The following is a 22,944-nucleotide window of genomic DNA, read 5'->3' on the forward strand; positions in this document are numbered from 1 at the left end:
ACAATATATATTAAACAAACAATATATAGTAAGTTTTGCACTCCTAACAGTGCTAATATTTACGACTGTCACTGTAACAAAGTGCTTTTGACTTGTAATCACTGGCACACATACACTCAAACACATGGCTTTTGACTGCCCATTTAATTACGTACGAAATTCTTGCGGCGACGTCAATTGTCGAATTTTCCAGGCACCACCAACAACAACAACGACAACAACAGCAAATTTTTCCACACTATACACATTTCATTTTGGCCATAGCAAAAATTTAAGGCGCAAATAAAACTAAAGCTCGTTAAAAGGGACTCGGTTACTCGCCTAGATATCATACTTAATGGTATGCACAACCGAAAAACAATACAAAAACAAAGCAAACCAAAAATGAAATTGTTGGCCAAACTTTGTTTGATCACAGCGGAAGGCTTAATTTACTTACTTGTAAACTTTTCGCAGCTTTTCAATGAACATAATTTTTCATGCATTTATTATAAAGACGTTACACATGTATTGTACATATGTATATTATGTATGTGTACTTCTATGTATTTGTAAGTATGAGCATACACAATTGGGTATAAACTTACGGATGTGCGAAACTTAGTATTTTCATGCACATAATATTAGGGTATTACCTAATAACTCGAAATATTATTATTATATAATATCAAAGTTCAAATGAAGAGAAGCCGGGCTTAAAGTCGGACGATGAGCGTGGCACCGACCACATTTCGGTGAAAAGCCATATCTCAAGACCTGCTCGACCAATCAACCAATCGGATTATACACCTACAACCTATATACTTGTACAAAGTCTTAAATTCCATCTGACTCTTTCACTTTCCAGAATGCAAATCAAGCCCCAGTGACTTTATCGAGATAAAACTTTGCCCGAATAGTTTATGTAAAGTAGGTAACTTTATGACCAAAAATCCAAATGGAACTATTTAACTTCCCAGATATGAATATGCGTCGAAAGTTCCAAATGCGAACTTTTTTTCGAAAATATTGGTCATTCTGTGAGATATATTATGTAAATTCGGAGAGTATCTTTTACTGACTGTATGTCAAAAATGGTTCGTAACGGTTCAATGATTTCTTTAGCAACTATGTGCATAACGGAAAGTTTTTCGAACTTCCACTAGACTTTATACCGCATATATCGGCAAATGTGTAATTTATTTTAATAAAATTGAGTGAGGGCCTTCCGATTTCTAAGTATCTTTGTGCTTAAAATAAATAAAATACGGTGAAGCTTCAACAATTTTAGGATTGGATTAGGTGTGGAAAAGTTGTTTCTCCTCAAAATTTTCTCAAAGCCTAAGCAGACCCTTCGATCTCAATTTGCGTTAGATGCGCTATTTTCATACATTATCCTAAAAACTTTATACCCTTACATCACATTTCATTGTTGTGTTCAAACAAATTGATGCTCTCAATCGTCTCGTCTTATATTCGTTATGATTTTTTTATCCGCAGATCCTTAGAAACCTCAGATTGATCAAGAGAGGCTTAGCCTATTCGTTGTAGAAACTGTTTCTGTATTTGGGAATCCAAATTATGAACAAATGGAGCCTTTGGTGACGTAAAGGCTAGTTATGGCGTTTGTATTCTGCCGTAGTTGTTCAGTAGAATACCATAGACCTTCTCTATGCCTAGTACTACCGCTTGAAAGATGAAACATATCGAGCTAATCAGAGTTGTTATTGTCGTAGCAACAGAAAACATTCCTGAAATAATTTCGCGGCAAGGTGCTGAGTTGAAAGTCCTTGGCTTGCTAGTTCGCTCCGGTTACTTACGCCCAACTGCCTACATCGTCGTCCATTTTAGACCTGCCGACTTAGATTGAGATAGTGTCATTCCCTTCTCCATGCACGTCTAGAGGGTATTCTCTCATGGAACTAACTATTGATATACAACTTTGGGAGTATTATGGCAGTCAGACTTATTTAGATTAGTTACGAGCTGTTTTAGAATTTCGCTATGTCTATAACCACCAATCTCATTAATTCTTATAGCAGTAAATGTTGTAACTACAAATGTGAAAACGTCTATGGGCAGTTGATGCATAGTAAGCGCATCAATCGGACATGACTTCTTGGCACCTGCACCTAATATTCTCTTGTTATATTGTTTCTTGGCCATTAAACCAGCGTTATATAGTATACGTGAGAATTGCTCTAATGACAGCTGTATACATCTACATGACTACATACGGTTTTAAGGCCAGCAGAAGCTGAGTACCCCACTGCACGTATAAGAGGCTATAACATCCCTTCAGTTTCGTTTGATGTATAGCAGTGTTGGGGAAGTTGAAATTGAGGTAGTTTATTCGGAACCAGCATCATTTCTGTCTTACTCAAATTAATCCTTACAACGTTATTCACGTGCCAAAGGTGGAACCTTCGTAAAGATCTTTCCATAATCTCACTAATTGTGGAATAAAACAGCCCTGATACTCCTTAAACTATATCTGCATATGCTACTGCTTTCACTCCTTCTTTCGTTAAGTTTAAGTAGTGTACTTTTGTAAGAAATAATTGAAGAATCCGATTTAAAAAATTTTTGAACGCACACAACTTCTTGGTCAGCCCTAATGCGGATTATTTCAGCATATTGCTTTTTAATATAGTTAAGTACTATGAAAAATGGTTAGTTTGCAAAAGTTTGGCATAAATATATTAAGCTAACTTTAGCGATATTGCTAGTTTACAGCGTTACCAAAAAATTTGCCCCTAAAAGTATGCAATATGTTTTTTAGTTATTTGCTTATTTCGGGTTTTGCGCTATTGAAAATGCGTAATGAGCTTTCAATTTGTTTTAGATTGTGACTTTTTTTGAATTTTTTTCGCATATTGTGATTAATGAGCATATTTCTATATCATATATGTAAATATAATACATATAGTATATGCTATCGCATTATCGCCAGCCAGCATGTGTGAAAAAAATTTTCGAAATTTACTTGCATTGGTATGCCATTGCGTATTTCATTGCATGGCATTTCAATTTAGTGGTTAGGTTGTAATTAAATTGAATGCAATTATTTTTAATGCGTAAGAATTTAATTGCGATTTAATTACCAGGCGAAAGATTAAAGCGCTAACCTTTGTGAGGGCGTATTTAATGAAAGCGATTTCGCACATAATAATTAAATATTGGTGATTTTCGGGTTTTGTCTGCTTTTATTGTGTTATACCCTGAACAGGCTACATTCAGTTTGCCTCGAAAATTGTAAAACATAGAAGGAAACATTGAAGTCCTTATAAAATGGATATAAAAATGACCAGCGTGACGAGGTGCGTGGCTTTAGCCATGTCCATCCCTCTGTATATACGCGAACTCGTCCCTCAGTTACTGAGTTATCATTCTGAAATTTGGTTTGAGTTCTTTTCTTCCCAAAGAGTTGCTTATTTGTTGGAACCGCCGATATCGGACGACTATAGCACATAGCTGTCATACAAACTGCTCGATCAAAATCCAATCTTTCTATGGTAAACTTTTTTTATTTGACAATATATCTTCACAAAATTAGGCACAGCTTATTTTCTGAGATATCGCTACAATCCCCGAAAAAATTATACAGATCGAACGACTATAGGATATAGCCCCCATTCAAAGTGATCAACCAGACACAAATCCTTGAATAAAAAACTTTTTTATTTGACAATATATCTTCACAAAATTAGGCACAGATTATTTTCCGAGACATCGCTACAATCCCCGAACAAATTTTTCAGATTGTACGGACACATTTTTATTTGTAAAGGGTATTATTGCTTTGGTACAACCAAATTCAAAGTATTTTTCATGCTTTATTTTGGTTTTAATTGCGCTTTATGCAGTGGCATAGTGCTGATCGCCATCTATCGACGCATTGCCATTAGCATTGCCATTAAATATTGTTTGCTGATATACATGTACAGTTAACGGCAAATAAATGAGCAAGCACTATATAAGCATAAATTTATATATAGGCATTTGCGTAACTGTATTTTCGTAAGTTGTAGCTCCTCATTCTCACTAATTGGTTTAATTATTTGCCCACTTTGCCACAAATCCCTTTTACTTATTCATGCACACACACACAAACACACATTTACAAACATATGTAACCACTCATAATATAAGTGTGTATTTGTATGAGCAGAAGTGCGCTTTTATGCTCACTCTCATAACCACATAATTGCCAATTAGTGATTAATGTGGAAAGTGTTTTCCTTGTCCTTTATATGGTTGCCACTTTGTTTCAATGAAGCATAACTGCGCAAGCTTACATATTGGCGCTTTCTCTTATTTAATATTCAAAATTAATATTTATTACATTCACATGCACAAGCACTCACACATACATACATATACATAAATACATATGTCGAGTTGAATTTTGCCGTGTAAATGCTTGGGTTAATTGAATTCGTTTGGCTGCTGACAAAATAGTTTAAGTTGCAGTAAATTAATGCCGATGTACTCGGCTCGTATTTAAGCTCTTTCGATACATGTGTATACACGTATTCAATTATTGCGTAATTTGGAATGCGAAATCAACTTGATGTTAAAATGTACACAAATATTTCAATTACACTTAAAGCGTAACCAAAAAAGCCACGAATTTCACTGAGTTGACCTCGCTTGGCCTCACTTGGACAAATCAGCATTCTATCCGACTCTAGCTTGTTACTGCTAGCATTTTTCACTGTTAGTGTTAGACTTCGCTTGAAGTGCTAAATTTAAATCAAACATATACATACATACATACATCTGATCAAATTTGATCCGGACTGATTTTTATTTTTTTTTTTTTGAACAAAAAAGAAAATATTTAATTCATATAAAAAAAAATATTTTTTTAAAAAACAAAACAAAATGTTCTGTAAAAAAAATAAAAAAAAAGTATTTTGTAAAAAAAAAACTTTTGTTAAAAGAAAAAATTTGTTAAAAAATATTTTGCAAAAAACGTATTTTTGGTATCTAAATACAAAAAACTCCTTTAATACAGGCTCCTTTAGAGCTTTATCAAATTTTCCCTACAGTGCCCAGCCAATTTTGGTTTTCCGGTTTCAGCTCATAACTGGAGCATTCCAGCATTGACACAGTTTATAACCAAAACATTAACCAAAATGTGTTGAATCCATCGATAAGGCATGTAAGAGCTTCTGTTATCTCTCTGATGCCAACGCGATGATGTCGAAGCCTTTTTCTGTAGCTTTACCGATGTCATTATTAGACTTTTCGGCCTTCGCTTTCAGTCTTTGCCGCTCAATTACTGGTGTTTGTGATTCGTGATAAAAAAAAGACTCACCAAACCGATGTCATTATTTGAAATTTCGAAATTTCAAGCATATTCATTGTAAAATGTTTGCCCATATTAAGAATTTCCAGACAAACTTTTACCGTCGTGAACAAATAGCCGACAAACACCCACTAACTGACATATGGACATCAAACTTCGCACAAAAATTTTAAAAGGTTCTATTAATCTAGGAAAAGACGTTTTATTTATTTGGTTTTCACACGAAGTTTATATGGATCAGTCGCGGTCAATTTTGAAATCTCAAAATAAAAGAGATGCTTGTTGGAGATACGAAATTTCTTCCGGTTAATCCCACCCTTCAAGTAAAAACTTGGTTTTAACAAATATGTTCAATACACTTCAGCAAATTGTTTTAAAAATCGTCGAAATTTATTTTAAAAAAATCCCATAATTAAGACTTTTTATGAAATGACTATAAAACACATCTCCGTCTTGTCGGGTAGCTTCATAAGAGCGATATTTGGATTGCATATATGGTTTGAAGCATTCATCAGTCTTCTCATATATCAATGAAGATCGTCACAGGCAAATGCTGTCCGACTTTTGTGTTTCCCACGGGCATACTTATCAAATTTCCATATGCTAATGGACTAAAAGGTTCCAGTAGTTCTTTTACTGAGTCATCAAAAAAAAAGGATTCGTCAATCCCCAACTAAGTTATGTGATTTGGTTCCGTTGTACTACTTTTTATGGAGATATAAAATCGTAAAATCAACAGTAAACCAACTACGACTGACTAGTTAAAAATTTTTTTTTTTGGGAGTATTTTCGATCTAGTTTATTGCTAAAGACCAATGTCTTCAAATAACCACACAAGAACCAGTCTATTGGTGTTAAATTAGATTTCTCGGAGGCCATTAAATGTTCCAAATTCTTGAAATAATCGAAACTCCAAACTTTTCAGGCATTAATTTGGTTGTTACACGTACTGTGTGGCACGTAGCCTTGTCAGGACCAGATTTTTTCAAGACCAACTTTTCCAATTGCGAACACAAAGTTGATTGTCATCGATCTATATCGCTCTCCATTGACCGTAACAGTATCAGCGATTAATCACTTCGCTCAGATGAAAATGACCCTCAATGCGAGCGGATAATTTTCGTACAAAAATCGTTTTAGTTTTCAAGTTGTTCCAAGACAAAATCAGCAAATTCATGCCGTTTACTGCGGTCCAATGGCTACAGTTATTGAGTGAGAACAATTTTTATATACAAATCCTTTGTGAAAAGAGGCCAGGTTGTGATTTGAGACAGCCTTAATTCTAAAGAAAGTCTTGGAATTGACAAATTGCGGTCTTCAGCAACACTTGCCTGACGGCAGCAATATTTTCATTATTTTCAGCGGTTCTTTGTCTTGTTGGCACTTGATCATAATAACGATTATTACGACCTTAAAAAAGTTAAAGCGTAAGAAAAGTTGCAATTTTAAAGCGATTATTTTGATAACAAAATTTAATAATTTGAAAACGTTGTTCTTCCGTGTATCTTTCTCTGATGAAATTGTAAACATTACCGAATACAACTAAAAAAAATTAGCTCATGTCAGATTAAAAATGGTCGAAACAACACTATGAAATCACATCATCCTTATTAGAAAAGCCGGTATGTGATATACACTCGTGGCCACGCAAAGTTTACCACTAACGTTCGGACTTTTTTTCGGGCTTTCCGATTCGTTCGGGATTTTCTTTAATTTTGTTTTTTTTTTATTTCTGCAACCTCCGAGAAAACGTCAAGAAACCCTGAGCCAATAGTTGCAATTTTTTTCCTATATAAAACCTTACATTTGCCAGGAAGATATTTTATAGTCTCTTTTTCTTCAAAATCATACAATTTCATAGAATATATTCTATAGTCTCTTCTTCTTTCACCTACTGACAGCTTTCACAACGGCTATTGTACGGTGTTGTCAAGCTGCTGGCATGTCTGCCCATTAGAAAGTGACCTGTTCCTCCTAGTGTTCTTATATCCTTTGGAATTTTATTACTCGGCATATGTGACCCATATTCCATATATGCCATGTTTGCCTGCTTGTTGAGCAAATTAGAGATTGCCTCCACTGAGACTGTGACTGAAGTAATACTTCTGATTTTTACAATGTCTGGAATTTATTGAACAAAGAAGTGCGATAATGCACCACGGCATCACTGCATTGGTTATTCGTGATGATTTCGCCACATTTTCAACTAATATCGTGCCGCAACCACTGCATTCGCCTGATTTATCTTCATGTAACTTCTGGCTATTCAGCAAATTCACATGATTGCACTCTGACTGACACCGTTTTGACTCAATTGAGCTACAAGTAGCCCGAGGCATACAAATACCCTCTATTCTAGTATAGGGTGATGTTTCCTCTGGCTAGTTCATCTTCATCATATTTATCTGGGTTATCAATTAGTCCTAGAACACATTGCGGGTTTATCGGGAAATAGTATGTTAGATCCACCAAGTAATCACAGATTATTTCTCTATCTTTGATGAAACAGTAAAAGATTTTATTGACCGTCTGTTGTGAGCACACGCGATATTTGCCTAAAACTATGCTAAGAAGAGTTTCTTCCAAATTATTTCGTATTTGCCATTCAAATCAAACAATATTTTCTTATTATTACCATCAAGTCAACCACATCAACAAGCATTTCTCGTCTAAATGACAATAAATGTCTAAAATAATAAAATAAATAGTAATAAACAACGCATACCTGGGATTGCAGCACAAAACCACTTAACTGTAATTGACCAAATATGCTCTGCAAGCAACAACGATTAACACGATTATTAGTGTTTCATTACACGTCAGACACACATACACACAGACATTATATGTACAACTAAACATCCACATATTATGTAAGTGTACGTACATAAATTATATAACTGTAAATGCCTTAGCCAATTTATTTATGCCAATCTTTATTTAAATGACGTGCGTAAATTAGTCAGGACACACAACAAATGAAACGCCCGATATAGATGAACGCCATAATTCCTGAGGTACTTTCAGCTAGCTGAATGAGTATTCATACACACACACACAAACTAAATGAATAAATGATTAAGTGCTAAAGTGAATGAATGAATGAATGAATGGGGCGAGTAATATATAAAGATATATATAAATAACAATAGATGAAATGGACAAATGTCATTCATTCACAGCGCCGAAGTGTTGGTGGCAAGTGTAAAGAACAGTCGAAGACAAAAGATAAGAAGAGGAAGCAGCAGCATAAGTAGAGTGCTTAAAAGGAAAAACATTGCAGTGCTTTGTGCTCAAATAAAAATAACAAAAACACAGTGAAAAATAAGTGGCAGTCGAGCAAGGCTGAGAAGGTGGGACTCGCCACCAAAGTGGAGACATCAAGTGTGGTCTCATCGGTGCTAAATTAAATTTATACCATCGAGCGCACGAAACAGACGTTATCCGGCCGCCCACTGTGGTTAACACAAAAGGATGCGAGAATAAAATAAAATAAAAAAATAAAAAATAAAATAAAATAGGAAAAATAAAAACAGAAAACAAATAAAATAGGCAAAACAAGACGACGCAGCAGAACGTAGAAGACAAAACAAATGGGCTGCAAGTCCATGTGGCAGCCGACGTGGCAGTCAAATGTAAATGGAACACTCATTGCCGCTGAGCCGAGCGCAGCGCAGCGCAGACAACAATTCACAGTGCTATCGGTGTGGTAGTCGGTCTTTAACGGCCTGTAACCGACGACGACGATAGCATTGGACGGTAGGCGTGGGAGCAACCAACCGCCGACGAAGCAAATGTATAATAAATTGCATGAAAAACTCAATCATTACGCCAGCAGCAGGGAGCTAATTTAGTTACACACATCACCAGATAACAGCCAGCCCACAGCCTTGGCAAAGCAGCAGGACCAACCTATCAGCCGGTCAACTGCTGGTTTGTGATTTTGGGGGCTCAGATTGAATGACTTGTTCACACTGTGGTGTCGCAGCAGAGGCAGAGACAGAGACAGCGGCAGCAACAACACTGTGAACTAATTTCATTCACAGTTCTCATCAACAACAGCAACAACAAACCCATTTTGAACAAGAACAAAAACAACAACAATACATACTATCATTATTGGCAACGCTGTTTCATTTGCATTTGCTTGCAGCCACCAACAGCTTGAGGAATAACCAAAGACACGACACAGTTGGGGTCCGGTGCGCAAAGGAATGAACGTATTAGTCGCTGTGGCAGGCAAAGTGACGGTACCAGTAAGACAGCTTATGCCATAATCGCCTTGGTGTCACTTTAAGTTGCCGTCAGTGGAATAGCAACAAATCACTGTCAAAGGGCTCATTGTCAGTAGTGTGTGTGCATTAGAGTCGGTCGAACTTTGCAGACTCTATAGTTTGGTTTCGGAGTAGTGGCGCGTAGACTAGCGTCCGCTTGACGTTCGGTCGCTTGTGACATTTTGTGATAGTAAACATCTGGCTGTTTGTTGTCCTTCGTCGCTTGTCGCTTGTCGTTCGTCGTTCGCTGCGCGCCGTGCCAACGTCATTCGTCGTTCGAAGTTCGAAGTGTACCCAAAGGCGTTTGTTCGGGCGGCTGTGGCGTTGGGTGGGTGATGCCAACCCATTGAGAGCAAATGATGAAGCACAAGGGTTCCAGTTATTGCTGTCGCTGGTTCACACTTTTCTTGCTCGCCATGGGCATTGTTCTTGGTAAGTAGCATTCATTGTCTTTGTATTTTGTAATCATTATTTGTTTTCGCCCTTTAATGGATTCGCTAAATATCCCGCTTAACTGCTGCTTTGTTAGTCATAATAATTAAAAGTAATGAAGTACAATTCTTGGTTTAATAAAGTTTGTCATCGCTAGTTTATTGGTGGGTATTTAAGATAGGCGTGATAACCGGCACGATATGCAACAGATAAAAGGGTGCTTGGGGAAATGAGTTCGAAAGGAATTCAATTGAAACTCTTGATTTATATTTGTAATTAGTCAAGTGTAAGTAATGTGAAGGTATAAACACTTGGCCGAAGGATATTATGCAACCGAATTAGATATGCATATATCGGGTGATTTTTTAAGAGCTTGATAACTTTTTTTAAAAAAACGCATAAAATTTGCAAAATCTCATCGGTTCTTTATTTGAAACGTTAGATTGGTTCATGACATTTACTTTTTGAAGATAATTTCATTTAAATGTTGACCGCGGCTGCGTCTTAGGTGGTCCATTCGGAAAGTCCAATTTTGGGCAACTTTTTCGAGCATTTCGGCCGGAATAGCCCGAATTTCTTCGGAAATGTTGTCTTCCAAAGCTGGAATAGTTGCTGGCTTATTTCTGTAGACTTTAGACTTGACGTAGCCCCACAAAAAATAGTCTAAAGGCGTTAAATCGCATGATCTTGGTGGCCAACTTACGGGTCCATTTCTTGAGATTGCGAAACTTGGTCACAATCGCATTAATTGTTTGCTCACTTGGTCAATTATGTAGACCATAAATCGGACGTAAAGCGCGAAACACATTTCGAACCGAACACTGATTTTGGTAATAAAATTCAATGATTTGCAAGCGTTGCTCGTTAGTAAGTCTATTCATGATGAAATGTCAAAGCATACTGAGCATCTTTCTCTTTGACACCATGTCTGAAATCCCACGTGATCTGTCAAATACTAATGCATGAAAATCCTAACCTCAAAGAATAGTAAGCATAGTAAGGTTATACCTTAATATGAACCTTAGTGAAGATCATCTTTCCATCTACCACGGTACTCGCCGTTGCCAATGCACAAGAGACCGTACATCTTACGCAAAACCTTTTTCTCGATAGCTGCTAAGGTCGACAAATCAGTTGATATCATTGCCCATGCTTTGACACCATATAGCAGGAAGGGAATGATGAGGGACCTGTAGAGTTTGGTCTTTGTTCGTCGGGAAAGAACTTTACTTTTCATTTGGCTGCTCGGACCAAAGTGGCACCTTTTAGCAAAAGTGATGCTATTTTGGATTTCAATGCTGGTATTGTTGTTGGCGTTGTTGCTACCTCCAACATAGACGAAATTATCTACGACTGCGAAGTTATGACTGTCAACAGTGACGTGCGAGCCAAGTCGCGAATATGATGACTGTTGTTTTGATGGCAAGAGACTTTCAACTTGTCCTGGTTCACAACCAGACCCATACGCTTCGAGTCCTTATCCAGTCTAGAGAAAGCAGCTTTGTGGGGATACCAAGTTCATACATAGCGGTAGTCAAAAACAGCTTTGAAATCGACGAAGAGATGGATCATCTTTTTACCGGTCTTTTCCAAGATTTGTCGCGTGCTGAATATTTGGTCAGTTGTTGGTTTTTCAGACCTAAGGCCACACGGATAAGGTCCAATCGGTCTGTTGACGGCGGGCTTTGATCTTTCACACAATACGCTTGATAGAACCTTATTCGCGATGTTGAGGAGGCTTAACTCACGGTAGTTGGCACAGATTTTGCGGTCTACTATTTTTTGGATTAGGCAGAGCACACTTAATTCCAAATGTCGAGCATGCTTTCCTCCGACCATATTCTACAAAGATGCTGGCAAGCTCCTTATCAGTTCTTCGCTGCCGTGTTTGAATTACTCGGCCGGCAATCCTTTTTCAAAGATACTTTAAACACTATTTAATGCAAATCTAAGAGCAACAAGAAAAAATTATACAAACTTTCCCAGATACTGCCGTATCAGAACTAGTAAAATAAAGGGTGAGTTAGAGAGTGTTTTTGTCTGTAAGTTTAGATGGAGCATGATTACTAAATACGTAGAGCAGAAAATATTAAATAAGGAGAAATTGAGAAAAAACTCTTATCTATTTCATAAATTGGATATCAGGCTTTAAGTAGTTGGTAACAGGTCTTTTAAATTGCTTTTGTAAATATTTAATATTTTAGGCTTTAATAATCGTCAATTGTTGTTAAAACAAACAACAATGGGTAACATAGGTTTAGAATATTCAACTATTAATGATTAAAAAATTATGAAGGATAAGAAACCAAAAGCGCCAGTTTTTAATAGTGTACGAAGATTTAACGAGTGTCTCTCTTTTTTTCTTTTTGAAATGCGATTTTCCACCTTAACTCCCCTTTCTAACATTGTGAAAAATATCATCAATTAATCTCGTTTTGCACTAAGGCTACTCATTACACTGTAGAATGAATACTAACCCACTGATGGTGTGAAAACGCCTGGCGCTGGTCGATAAACATAAAAAGGTGGCTGTCCTATAATGAGCAAAATATGACTTTGTTGTTTTTTATTAATTTTAAAATTCTTAATTTTTCTTTAAAATCTATTTCATCCCCTTCAAAGTAATCCCCGTTTGAGTTTGCCGAATAGCCAGAAGTCAGTAAGATCCCTGACAGTTAATCGGCGATTAACAATCACCAATTCCTTTATTTTATTGACGAGTTGATCATCAAACAGTCAAAAAAAATTATCACCGAAGTCTTTTTCCATTATTCTGAACGTTTCGGCACTAGAAATTTAATTCCGCACACAAAATTTAGTGGAGTAAATTTGCTCATCGTAAAAAGCGCCGAATGCATTTTATGTACTTCAGAAAGGCGTATACTAAACACCAATGATTATTTTGATGTGACATTTAAAAGAATTGTCGCCGACGGTCATACCAATCTAGAAAAAAAACATTACGGCGGGTTTCCACGCGAAATTTAAATTCAAAAGTCTTATTTTTTTCATCAGTAGTACAAAATGTACATATAAAGAAGTATCTTAGATGACAAGGGTTTCACTAACAACTGTTGTCAAACAGCGGAAGAAAGTGCAAAGGTTGGCATGTGCCCAAACAATGCATTGAAGGTTGTTCTGGACCTCACCCCATTCTATACCGTTGTGAACATGACGGCAAAGAGGTCTACTTTAGCCTTGACTCCTCCAGGACTGGGAAAGAATAGGGTAATAAACGCCCAGAAGCAGATGGCCACTTGTGTGGTCCTAACGATGACAGTCTTTTTGGCAACGCCATTACTTTGAAAAAGTGACATGTCGTCAACCTTAGTGATAGTTAAACATAACTTCAACAATTTTATGATATGATGATTAGGGCATCAAAATTTTTAACTGTGGATCCATAACTTATAATCCATAACTTATAACATCAGCACGGACCCATCAAGGGTAACCACCTTGCCTCTTTTCTAGAGAGTACTGTGCAACCAAGCCATTAGTACTGGGAGAATGCATTACAATAAGGTTCAAGCAGCTAAATGTTCTCCATAGTGACATATTAAGGAAACTAGAAGTATTTTATGCAGGTGACTGCTGAATAAAGTGCCACCTGCATATATTGGGATACTGTTTTACAGATCTATGTCGGTTCTGTGACCATGAGGCAGATACCACATACCACTTGATTGTTCTGCAATAGCAGGAGGAGTAAAGCAATAGCGACAATGTCTCCGCTGAGAAAATTAAACCCAGAAACTTTACTATGTCTCTTTGGTTCAACTGGATTAAATGAAGTGTTTCGAAACCAAGAGAGGGTACAATAGACAATATATCATACGACCAGAATTTAATTATTGATATCTTTATAAAAGACTTCGCTTTACACTAGGTTGTTCAATAAGTTTTGTCGTTTGATAAGAAAAGCAAACTTTTATGATCCAAAATACACTTTATTATTCAGTATAATATCCCTGAACATTAATACACGTGCTCCAACGATCCTCCAATTTGCGGATCCCATCCCTGAAGTCAAAATCCGAAAGGTCTGCAAAATACGCTTCGTCAGCCGTTATGACCTCTTAATTTGATGAAAAAAGCTAGCCACGCAGTAATTTTTTGAGTTCTGGAAACAAATAGAAGTCGCTGGCGGCCAAATCTGGTAAATACGGTGGATGCTCCAACAATTTGAACTTTAATTCATGGTTTTTATCCATTGTCAAAATGCTTTCGTGACACGGTGTATTGTCCTGATGAAAAATTATGTTTTTCTTCTGCAACCCGGTTCTTTTTTCATGAATTATTTCCTTCAACTGTTCCAAAAGGTTGCAATAATATTCAAAATTAATTGTTTTACCGGTTTGCAAGTAATCCACAAACAAAATTCCTCTCGCATCCCAAACAACTGATGACATATTCTTCTTGACCGATTTCGGAACACGAACTCGTTTCGAAGCCGAACAACCAGGTTCACACAACACTTTAGCCCCTTGTTTTGATTCGGGGTCATGGTGATAGACCCAAGGCTCATCCATAGTGCTGAGTCTATGCACAAAATCCACTTTATCTTTTTTAAAACGCTCCAAATGTTGCTTAGAAGGTTTCAGTTCGTTTTGTTCCACTGTTAGCGGATGCGGCACCCATTGTGCACACAGCTTTCTAAAACCCAAAATTTCATTTAAATTATGACTCACACTGCCTACTGAGATGTGTAGAGCCTCTACTAAATCTCCCTCAGTCAATCGACGATCTTCCAAAACCATAACCTGTATTTTGGCTACGATTTCTGGTGTTGATGCGCATTTTGAACGTCCTTCGCGTGGATCGTCTTCAAGGCTTGTACGACCACGTTTAAATTCAGAAACCCAACTTTCTACTGTTCTAATTGTAAGTGAACAATCATTATACATTTTTGACATTCGTTCGTGAATTTCTTTTGGTGCTACACCTTCCAAAAATAAGAATTTTTTCACTGCACGATTTTCAATTTATTCCATTATAAAAATATACTGTGACAAGGCGCCACTAAATGGCTTGTAAACAAAGAATGAATTGAACAGATTGAAACGAAACTTCACATACATACGTTTATATGAAGAGTGCACCAACAAAACAAAGTGGGCTAATTGCAGCGCCCTTTCTTATCGAACGACGAAACTTTTTGAATAACCTGTTAAGTCCCGAGATTCACATATGTAGATATTGAAACACACAAAGTTCGCACACATGGTCGTCACTTTTAAACGGGTTCCCCTGTAGATTTATGTTGTCCTCCTTAGCCAAGTCAAAGTGAATAATTTAGTTGTTATGCAATGCAATTGATTTAAATTCTCGCCATATTGACTTGCAAATAGCATATTTTCAAAGCTAAACTAATACAGGAAAGGTGAAAGGAAGCATAATAAATGCGTTTATACAAATATTTGCAATTCTCCTTTGCTGCTGCGCTTTGCACTTAAATTATGGCTGGCCGAAGCCAGCAATATTTACATTCTCTCATTTCCTTGTACATACAACGCAACAACCAAACATTTTTACATGGTCAAAGCAAAAATGAAAAATGTGGAAACCGAGAGTGTGTGTGTGTGGCACACAAATACACGCATATTTTTAGATAAATTGGTCGGCGGCAGATAAAAGGGAACGTGTCACGAAACACTTGCTCGTTGCGATAACAGACAAGCTACAGAGTTGTGCTGTGGGAAAATAGCCGGAAATTGCCATTGAACACTGGTTCGCCGAGACACCTGGCTGGCTCTTGCTCTTGCACTTGCTCTTGCTCTGGCTGTGGCTGTGGCTGTGGCTCTTGCTCACCTGTATATTTTGCTCTGTTTACTTTTGTTTGTGTTTATATTTTTACAAGTCCGCAATTTTTCAACATTTCATGACCGCAAAGTCATACAAATTGTGCACGCACACACACTCACACACTTTTGCTGGCAGTAACTGTATTTTATGTATTCTCACTCGCTTTTTCTCTCTTTCTACTCACACATCTACTAGTTTCGCCAGATATACACACGAATTTTGCTGACAACAATAAACAAACGACAACCAAAGGAACAACAGCTAACACAACAACAACAATAATGTCAACAACAACAACAACAAGAACAACAACAATGCAAGCAAATACATTGCGTACAATGAAAATGCTAGAAGCAATGGGTTTCATTGACGCCAACAGGTACAATGTCAACGATAAGAACAACAACAATAACAATAATTTTAACAACTACCATTCAAATCTGTTGATTGCCAACGGGAACAGGAACAGTAAAAACAGCAACAAAATGTACATTAGTGCACCGAGCAGGCAGGAGCTGTGGCGTCAGCAATTGCAGCAGTTAGCGGATCGAGCGCTGCCGGCGGAGAAGGTGGAGCCGAAGCAGGAGCTGGAACAAGAACTGGAGGAACATATGGTTTCAACGCCACAATCGATGACAATAATGGTCGAAAAACCCACAACAAGCCCAGCAGCAGCAGCAGCAACAACCACAACAACAATAACAAATCCAACAAAAATAGCAACAAAAATGCTAAGCGTCAGCACGGCAACAACGTTAGCCGCAAGTAAACCGACGACGACCACAATTACAATAGCAACAAGCGCAATCACAACGCGACACAGTGGCAGCACAATAAAGTTGCCGCCTGACAACATGGCCAATATAAATGTCAGCGGCATAAATGCGAAAGGCACAATGATATATAAGCAACAACGTCAATGGCAACACGAAGAGCGAAAGCAACAACAACAACAGAAGCAGCAGCATGAAAGGCAGCACCAACAACAGCAACCGCAACACACACAGACACTGGTTGTTGTTGCTGGCAATAGAAGCGCAAAGCAACCGCAAAAGTACATCGGCCATACACTGTTAGGCGACAGCGGCAGCACGCACTCATCCGCAGCGATGATTGTGGCAACGCCTGTGAGGCGTGGCGGCGAGTTGGCGAATGTGACAGCTACAGCACAAACGCAAATAGCAATCAACGGTAAGAGCAACAGCAACAGCAACAGCAACAGCAACAACAACAATAACCGCAATAGCAACGACATTGTTGATGGCATTACAACGCCAATAACTGCAGTAACAACAAGAAGAATAACAGTAGTAGACACATTCATAATAACGCCAACACCATCAGCAACAACAACAAAAACGCTAAGAACACAAAGCAAGCAATTTGAATCAGCGCGCATTTCATACGATTACAAAGCAACTGACGCCAACGACGTCACCGACGCCACCGACGACTTGAAGCGCACGACGGAAACGGATGCGCCAATGATTGCGGCAAGGCATGAGGAAATGGAAGTGGTTCGTCAATATCAACACAAATTTTCCAGCTCATACTTAGACGCCGCCGGCAACAGGGACCACGCTGCTGCGGCGAACTACGGCAACACACAGAGCTTTGCGGCGCTCGTACAAATGTCGGCGAAGCAGCAAGAACAGCAGCAAAGGCAGCAGCAGCAGCGCAGTCGCTGGGTGCGTCAAGCGGAGGAGGAGCCGATAGACAAATGCCGCAAGTTTAATGAGGGTGATGCGGCGAAAAACGAATTCTACAGTCCCGATTATCCGAACGATTACCCAAAGAACATCAGCTGTACACGCGTGATTAAAGGTAAGTTGTCGGAAGTCGTGAGTTCGAGAGTTAAATGCGGCATGTTGCATGTTAAGAATTACGCATACATAACTCATACGCCCCGGGCGCCAAGGTGTTGCGTTAACGTCGTTTCGTTCGAACATAAAGCACACGTGTATACATAATTGGCAAAGCACACGCCACACACCTGCCGTTACAATAAACGTGCGAACATGAAAGCGAAAGCTACAAGTATATATACATATGTATATATTTATATAGGTGTAAATACTTGTGCCACGTTTAAGTATGTATAAATCCCATTTTTTATTCATGCGACGCTGTTTGTAGTCACATCTGAGGGGTGAGGGGTGAGGGGGCTTGATAAAGGTTCGCTGCGTTGACAAAAAAATTTAAATTTAATTTTCAAAATTTTAAATCTTTGCATTGTATAGTTATACCGGGGGTCTAATAAAATTGTTTCAGCCTTAAACAGTAATACTCACTTGCATATAAAAATACTCGTTTAACTGTGATATTTTTGAAGAATCATCTTATTCAATAAACAAATAAAAATAATGAACGTTTACACAATTTAATATACTCTAATAATCGAACATTTATTGTGTAAAAATTTGGATTCCATTGGTTCCGAAGGTCTTCCCAAAATAGTGTCTGGCGGCGAGAAAGTTTTTTCTGATTATTACCTGAAATTGTAGTAAAAAAGGTCAAATATATCTAAGAGGTTTATTACCTAATATAATAATAACGGCTGAGTCTACGTGATGCCATTGTTATTCAGTTGTTCCATGTGACTCTCTGGACCAGAAGGCTTTTGCTAACACCACTAGTGCTAACAAACGGTTACTGAGCTCGTAAGAAGTAAAGCAACATTTCCTCGATTCCATTCAATTGAGATTTGAGTAAGGGTGCCCTTTCTTGCAAGCTCATTAGCCGAACAGTTTCCGACTATTCCGTTATGATCAGCCACCCAGACAAATTTAATTTGGAAATACCTTAATGTCATAGCTGGTGAGGTTATGTACTTCTAGACTAGCTGTGAGCTTTATGACAGTGAGTTCGCAGGCTTGTATAGCAGCTCTTTCATTGGTACACTGTACACTCTTTCACTTTTCAAAATTTTACCTCTTCAAGAGAGGTCGCACTTTGTAGAAGTACTTGTGCTGCTACCTTGATGGCTTCTGCAGTAATCAGACAATCTGAAAGAATCCTTGAGCTTCGATTCATCCGCCCCTTTCTGCAGCGACTCCGATTCCTGAGAGGTATATACGAAGAAAAGACGCCGCTAGGAGTACGTTACGCTATGCAGTAGTCCAAGTTAGGGCTGTAATCGAAGTGAGAGAGAATTCCGGAATGGACCTAGCAAGCTTCCTTAAATCTGAAAGCAACCTTCGCAACAATTATTATTCACCGGATGGCATTAAGTGATATTGTAGGAGTTGTTTAGAAAGTAGGGCTTCACCGAGCCCCCTCGACCAGACAAATACACCATAGATCAGTATTGGCTTAACTACGGTTTCGTAAGCCAAATATTTCTAAGAAGATTGTGTGAAATTTTCAAACTATAAAATATTTTTTTTTTTATTTTTAATTCACAAGTGGATATAACCCTAAAACTATATTCAAAACTAGTAAAATAGTGTATCTCGAATTTGCAACGGTTATTTTTATTTAAACGCCAAGCATTTTGTTTTCAGTTTTCAAAATTTTGAGAAAATATTCTCTAACAAATAGAAGCTTTGCATCATAACAGGTTGGCATCTTATTTTTCTGGATACTGTCACATAACCTACTGCAACTGAATCACTTAGAGATTTTCCTAAAATAAGTTCCCAATTACTCGTATTATCCACAAACTAAAATATATATTCCCCTTAATTACAACAACTCTGCTGGAAGCTCCTGAAAGCTTTTGACGTCACAAACCCACTCATGTCAGGTTAGGTATATTTATATTCAAATAACAAATGTTGATATTATCGAGCACTGGTATCAGGGTTTGAGGATAGATGAATACCAGCGATCTGCAAAGACGTTGAGATACATTTTCTACTCAAATACTCAAAATATAAGCTTCTAATGAATAAAAGAGGACGGCTTCATATTAAAAAATAATCTTTTCTTGGAGAAAGTTTCATGACCCATGCAGATACTGCCACAATTTTGTCTTTTTCATTACAAATTATAGAGCTTTTCTTCTGTTGCATTAGATACCAGTGAGTAGAAGAAGAAGCACAGGTATTCAAGAATAGACTCCTGAAACAATGCGACTATACATATTATCGGAAACTCCTCAACAACACAAAAATATATTGCACTTCAACACCCTAGTAATATAATTAATCCAACATTTATTTCGCCGTCCAGCTCTTAACATTTTAATCGAACCCTTGTGAGTCCCAACCCCCGCCCACCTGTGGCTATACACACGGGTGTTGTTATGTACACGTGAGCTTTTGAGCTGATGGCGTTTACTTCCGCCGATTGGTTGCTACATTTTGTATCACTTTATCTTATTATGTGTGTGTTTTTTCTGACGTTTTATTTTTCATCTTTACTTTGGCTCTTTGGCTCCTGTAGCGCCGCCAGGACAGATAATCCGTTTAGATTTTCGCAATTCATTCCACATTGAAGCGAAAGAGGAATGCAAATTTGATGTTCTCGAGGTAAGAGCACTCAATTATATGGCTCATTTGCTTGTATAAAGTGTTAAACGGTAGTGTAAATACTCGTGCTTTATATTTCATTCTCAACCATATATCGCTCATTTGCTGCAAGACCGGCATAAATCAAAAAACGTGATTTTTGAGTTAATGATGCAGAATTGTTCGTTATATCATACTTCATGTTGAGTGAAAAATCCATATGAATACCTCTTATATGCTCCGCTTGAGAAGACAATATGATTCCTGTTTTCCGTGTAAGGTTGGAGTCAGTTGAAAACTTTTAACGCGTTTTCTGGCAAATCGATTTTTTTGACTTATGCCGGTCTTGCAGCAAATGAGCGATATGTATGTATGCTTTATTTCATTTGTATGTGTATGTGAATATATATATATATATATATATGTAGATACGTGATGGCCAGTACGGCTTCTCGAACTTGCTTGGCAAATATTGTGGTACGGATTTTCCACCGGAAATCACATCGAAAGAACGTTACCTCTGGTTGCATTTTCAATCGGATGAGAGTATTGAGTACTCGGGTTTTACAGCCGTTTTCGAATTTATGGATCGCAGTAAAGAAGGTGAGTTGATAGCAACGAAGTTAAAAGAGTTTAAGTTATTACTGCTTCGCAAAATATTTATACCGTATAAGATAGCTTATAAAACTACTCGTATAATACCGAAAATAACTAAAAAAAAAAATTTCGCAGCCATTTAAAAGAAGTGAGTTAGGTCAGGACAATGCCAGGTCACACTCATCGATCGTGACTCGCTAAAAAAAACCGCAGCTTGATTAGGAGGTTCTTACGCATCCTCTGATTTGGCCTAGTTCTTCTAATTTAGGGCTATAACTTTTAAAGCTCCCGATATGTGATAGGAGCACCTCGATGAACATGGTCGACTTTATATCGAAAATTTCGTTTTTTTTTTTTGTCAGATGTCTTAATGGAATTACATAGCAAGTTTTCCGATTAATAATTTGACTTTGTGCCTAAAATATCTTTCATTTGTTCAGTGGATTCGCAAGACTCCATATATATTTAATTTAATGATTCCGATCTTTTGATTGGGAAGATGAAACCATTTATAGAAGTACACAAAAGTGGGAAAGTTTCGATTATGATGGAGCGGACTTTCCATTGCTCGATCATGAAGAACAACAAAGCGGCGGGGGCTGACGGATTGCCGGCCGAACTATTCATATATGGCAGCGGAGAACAGATAAAGAGCATGCATCAGCTTCTTTGTACAAGTAGAATATGGTCGGGTGAAAGCATGCCCGACGATTGAAATTTAGGTGGACCCTTTCCGATCCACGAAACGGGAGACCCCACAATCTGTGCCAACTACCGTAGGATAAGTCTCCTCAACATCATATATAAGGTTTTATAGAGCAAACTGTGTGAAAGATTAAAGCCTACCGTCAACAAACTTATTGGACCGCATCAGTGTGGCTTTAGGCCTAGAAAACCAACAATTGACCAGATAATCACTATGCGCAAAGTATTGGAAAAGACCAGCAAAAAGAGAACCGACACTCACCACCTCTTCATATATTTCAAAACTGCTATTGACAGCACGAAAAGAAGCTGCTTTTTTGCCGCTATGTGCGAATTTGGTATACCGCAAAACTAATACGACTGTGTACACTGACGTTGAGCAAAACCAAAAGCTCGGTCAGGATCGGGAAGGACCTCTCCAAACCGTTCGTTACCAAAATATGTTGCAAACAAGACGACTCCCTATCGTGCGACTTCTTCAATATACTGCTTGAGAAAGTAATACGAGCTGCGGAGCTGAATAGATAAGGGACAATATTCTATAAGAGTATACAGCAGCTGGCGTACGCCGTTGATATTGATATCATTGGTCTCAACACCCGCGCCGTTAGTTCTGCTTTCTCCAGAATGGACAAGGCAGCGAAGCAAATGGGTCTGGTGGTGAACGAGGGCAAGACGAAGTATCTCCTGTCATCCAACAAAAAGTCGTCTTACTTGCGACTTGGCTCCTACGTCACTGTTGACAGTCATAACTTCGAAATCGTAGATAATTTCGTCTACCCAGAACCAGCAGTAACACAGAAAACAACGTTAATCTCGAAATCCAACGCAGTAGCATAGGTGCTACTTCGGACTGAGCAGGCAATTGAGAAGTAAAGACCTCTCTCGATGAACAAAGACCAAACTCTACAAGTCACTTATTATACCCGTCCTGCTATATGATGCAGAGGCATAGACGATGACAACATCTGATGAGTCGACGTTACGAATTTTCGAAAGAAAGTTGGAAAGACCTGGGTACACTTGGAATCTCCAATTGGAGCCAAACAGCGAACAGAAGACACGACTGTCGCACTGTTGTAAACTCGGTTTGCGCCAATAAAGAATAAGAAGATCCTTTGATTGAATTTTGCTGAATATATCAGTTAATATGTGAGATATTGTATTATAATTATATTAGCCATGTCCGTCTGCATATACCCGAACTAGTTCTTCAGTTTTTGCGACATCGATCAGATATTTCGCACACGTTATTTTCTCCTCAAACAGCTGCGCAGTTGTCGGAATCATCGATATTAGACCAATATACGATACAACCGATACCCAACGAAATTAACATTTTTTCTTATTACTTTAAATATCTTCAATAAAATATATGTGTTTGTGT

At 38.0% G+C, this 22,944-nt stretch overlaps 1 protein-coding gene across 5 annotated transcripts in view; it reads left to right on the top strand.

Moving 5' to 3' along the window:
* The window catches only part of LOC120774267, an 85,571-nt gene that overhangs the window by 35,944 nt on the left and 26,683 nt on the right, over positions 1-22,944 (top strand). For 3 of the 5 annotated variants that reach the window (XM_040103742.1, XM_040103743.1, XM_040103744.1), the window contains exons 2-5: positions 8,476-9,999; positions 16,000-17,628; positions 20,191-20,276; positions 20,684-20,858. In XM_040103742.1, coding sequence (XP_039959676.1) covers positions 9,924-9,999; positions 16,000-17,628; positions 20,191-20,276; positions 20,684-20,858 — 1,966 coding nt within the window. In that variant the 5' untranslated portion in view covers positions 8,476-9,923. Of the gene's footprint in view, positions 1-8,255; positions 10,000-15,999; positions 17,629-20,190; positions 20,277-20,683; positions 20,859-22,944 lie in introns of all 5 variants that reach the window. The other 2 variants (XM_040103745.1, XM_040103746.1) reach the window with 1 other exon arrangement.

Source organism: Bactrocera tryoni, chromosome 4, assembly GCF_016617805.1.
Source record: "Bactrocera tryoni isolate S06 chromosome 4, CSIRO_BtryS06_freeze2, whole genome shotgun sequence".
Taxonomy (NCBI): Eukaryota; Metazoa; Arthropoda; class Insecta; order Diptera; family Tephritidae; genus Bactrocera; species Bactrocera tryoni.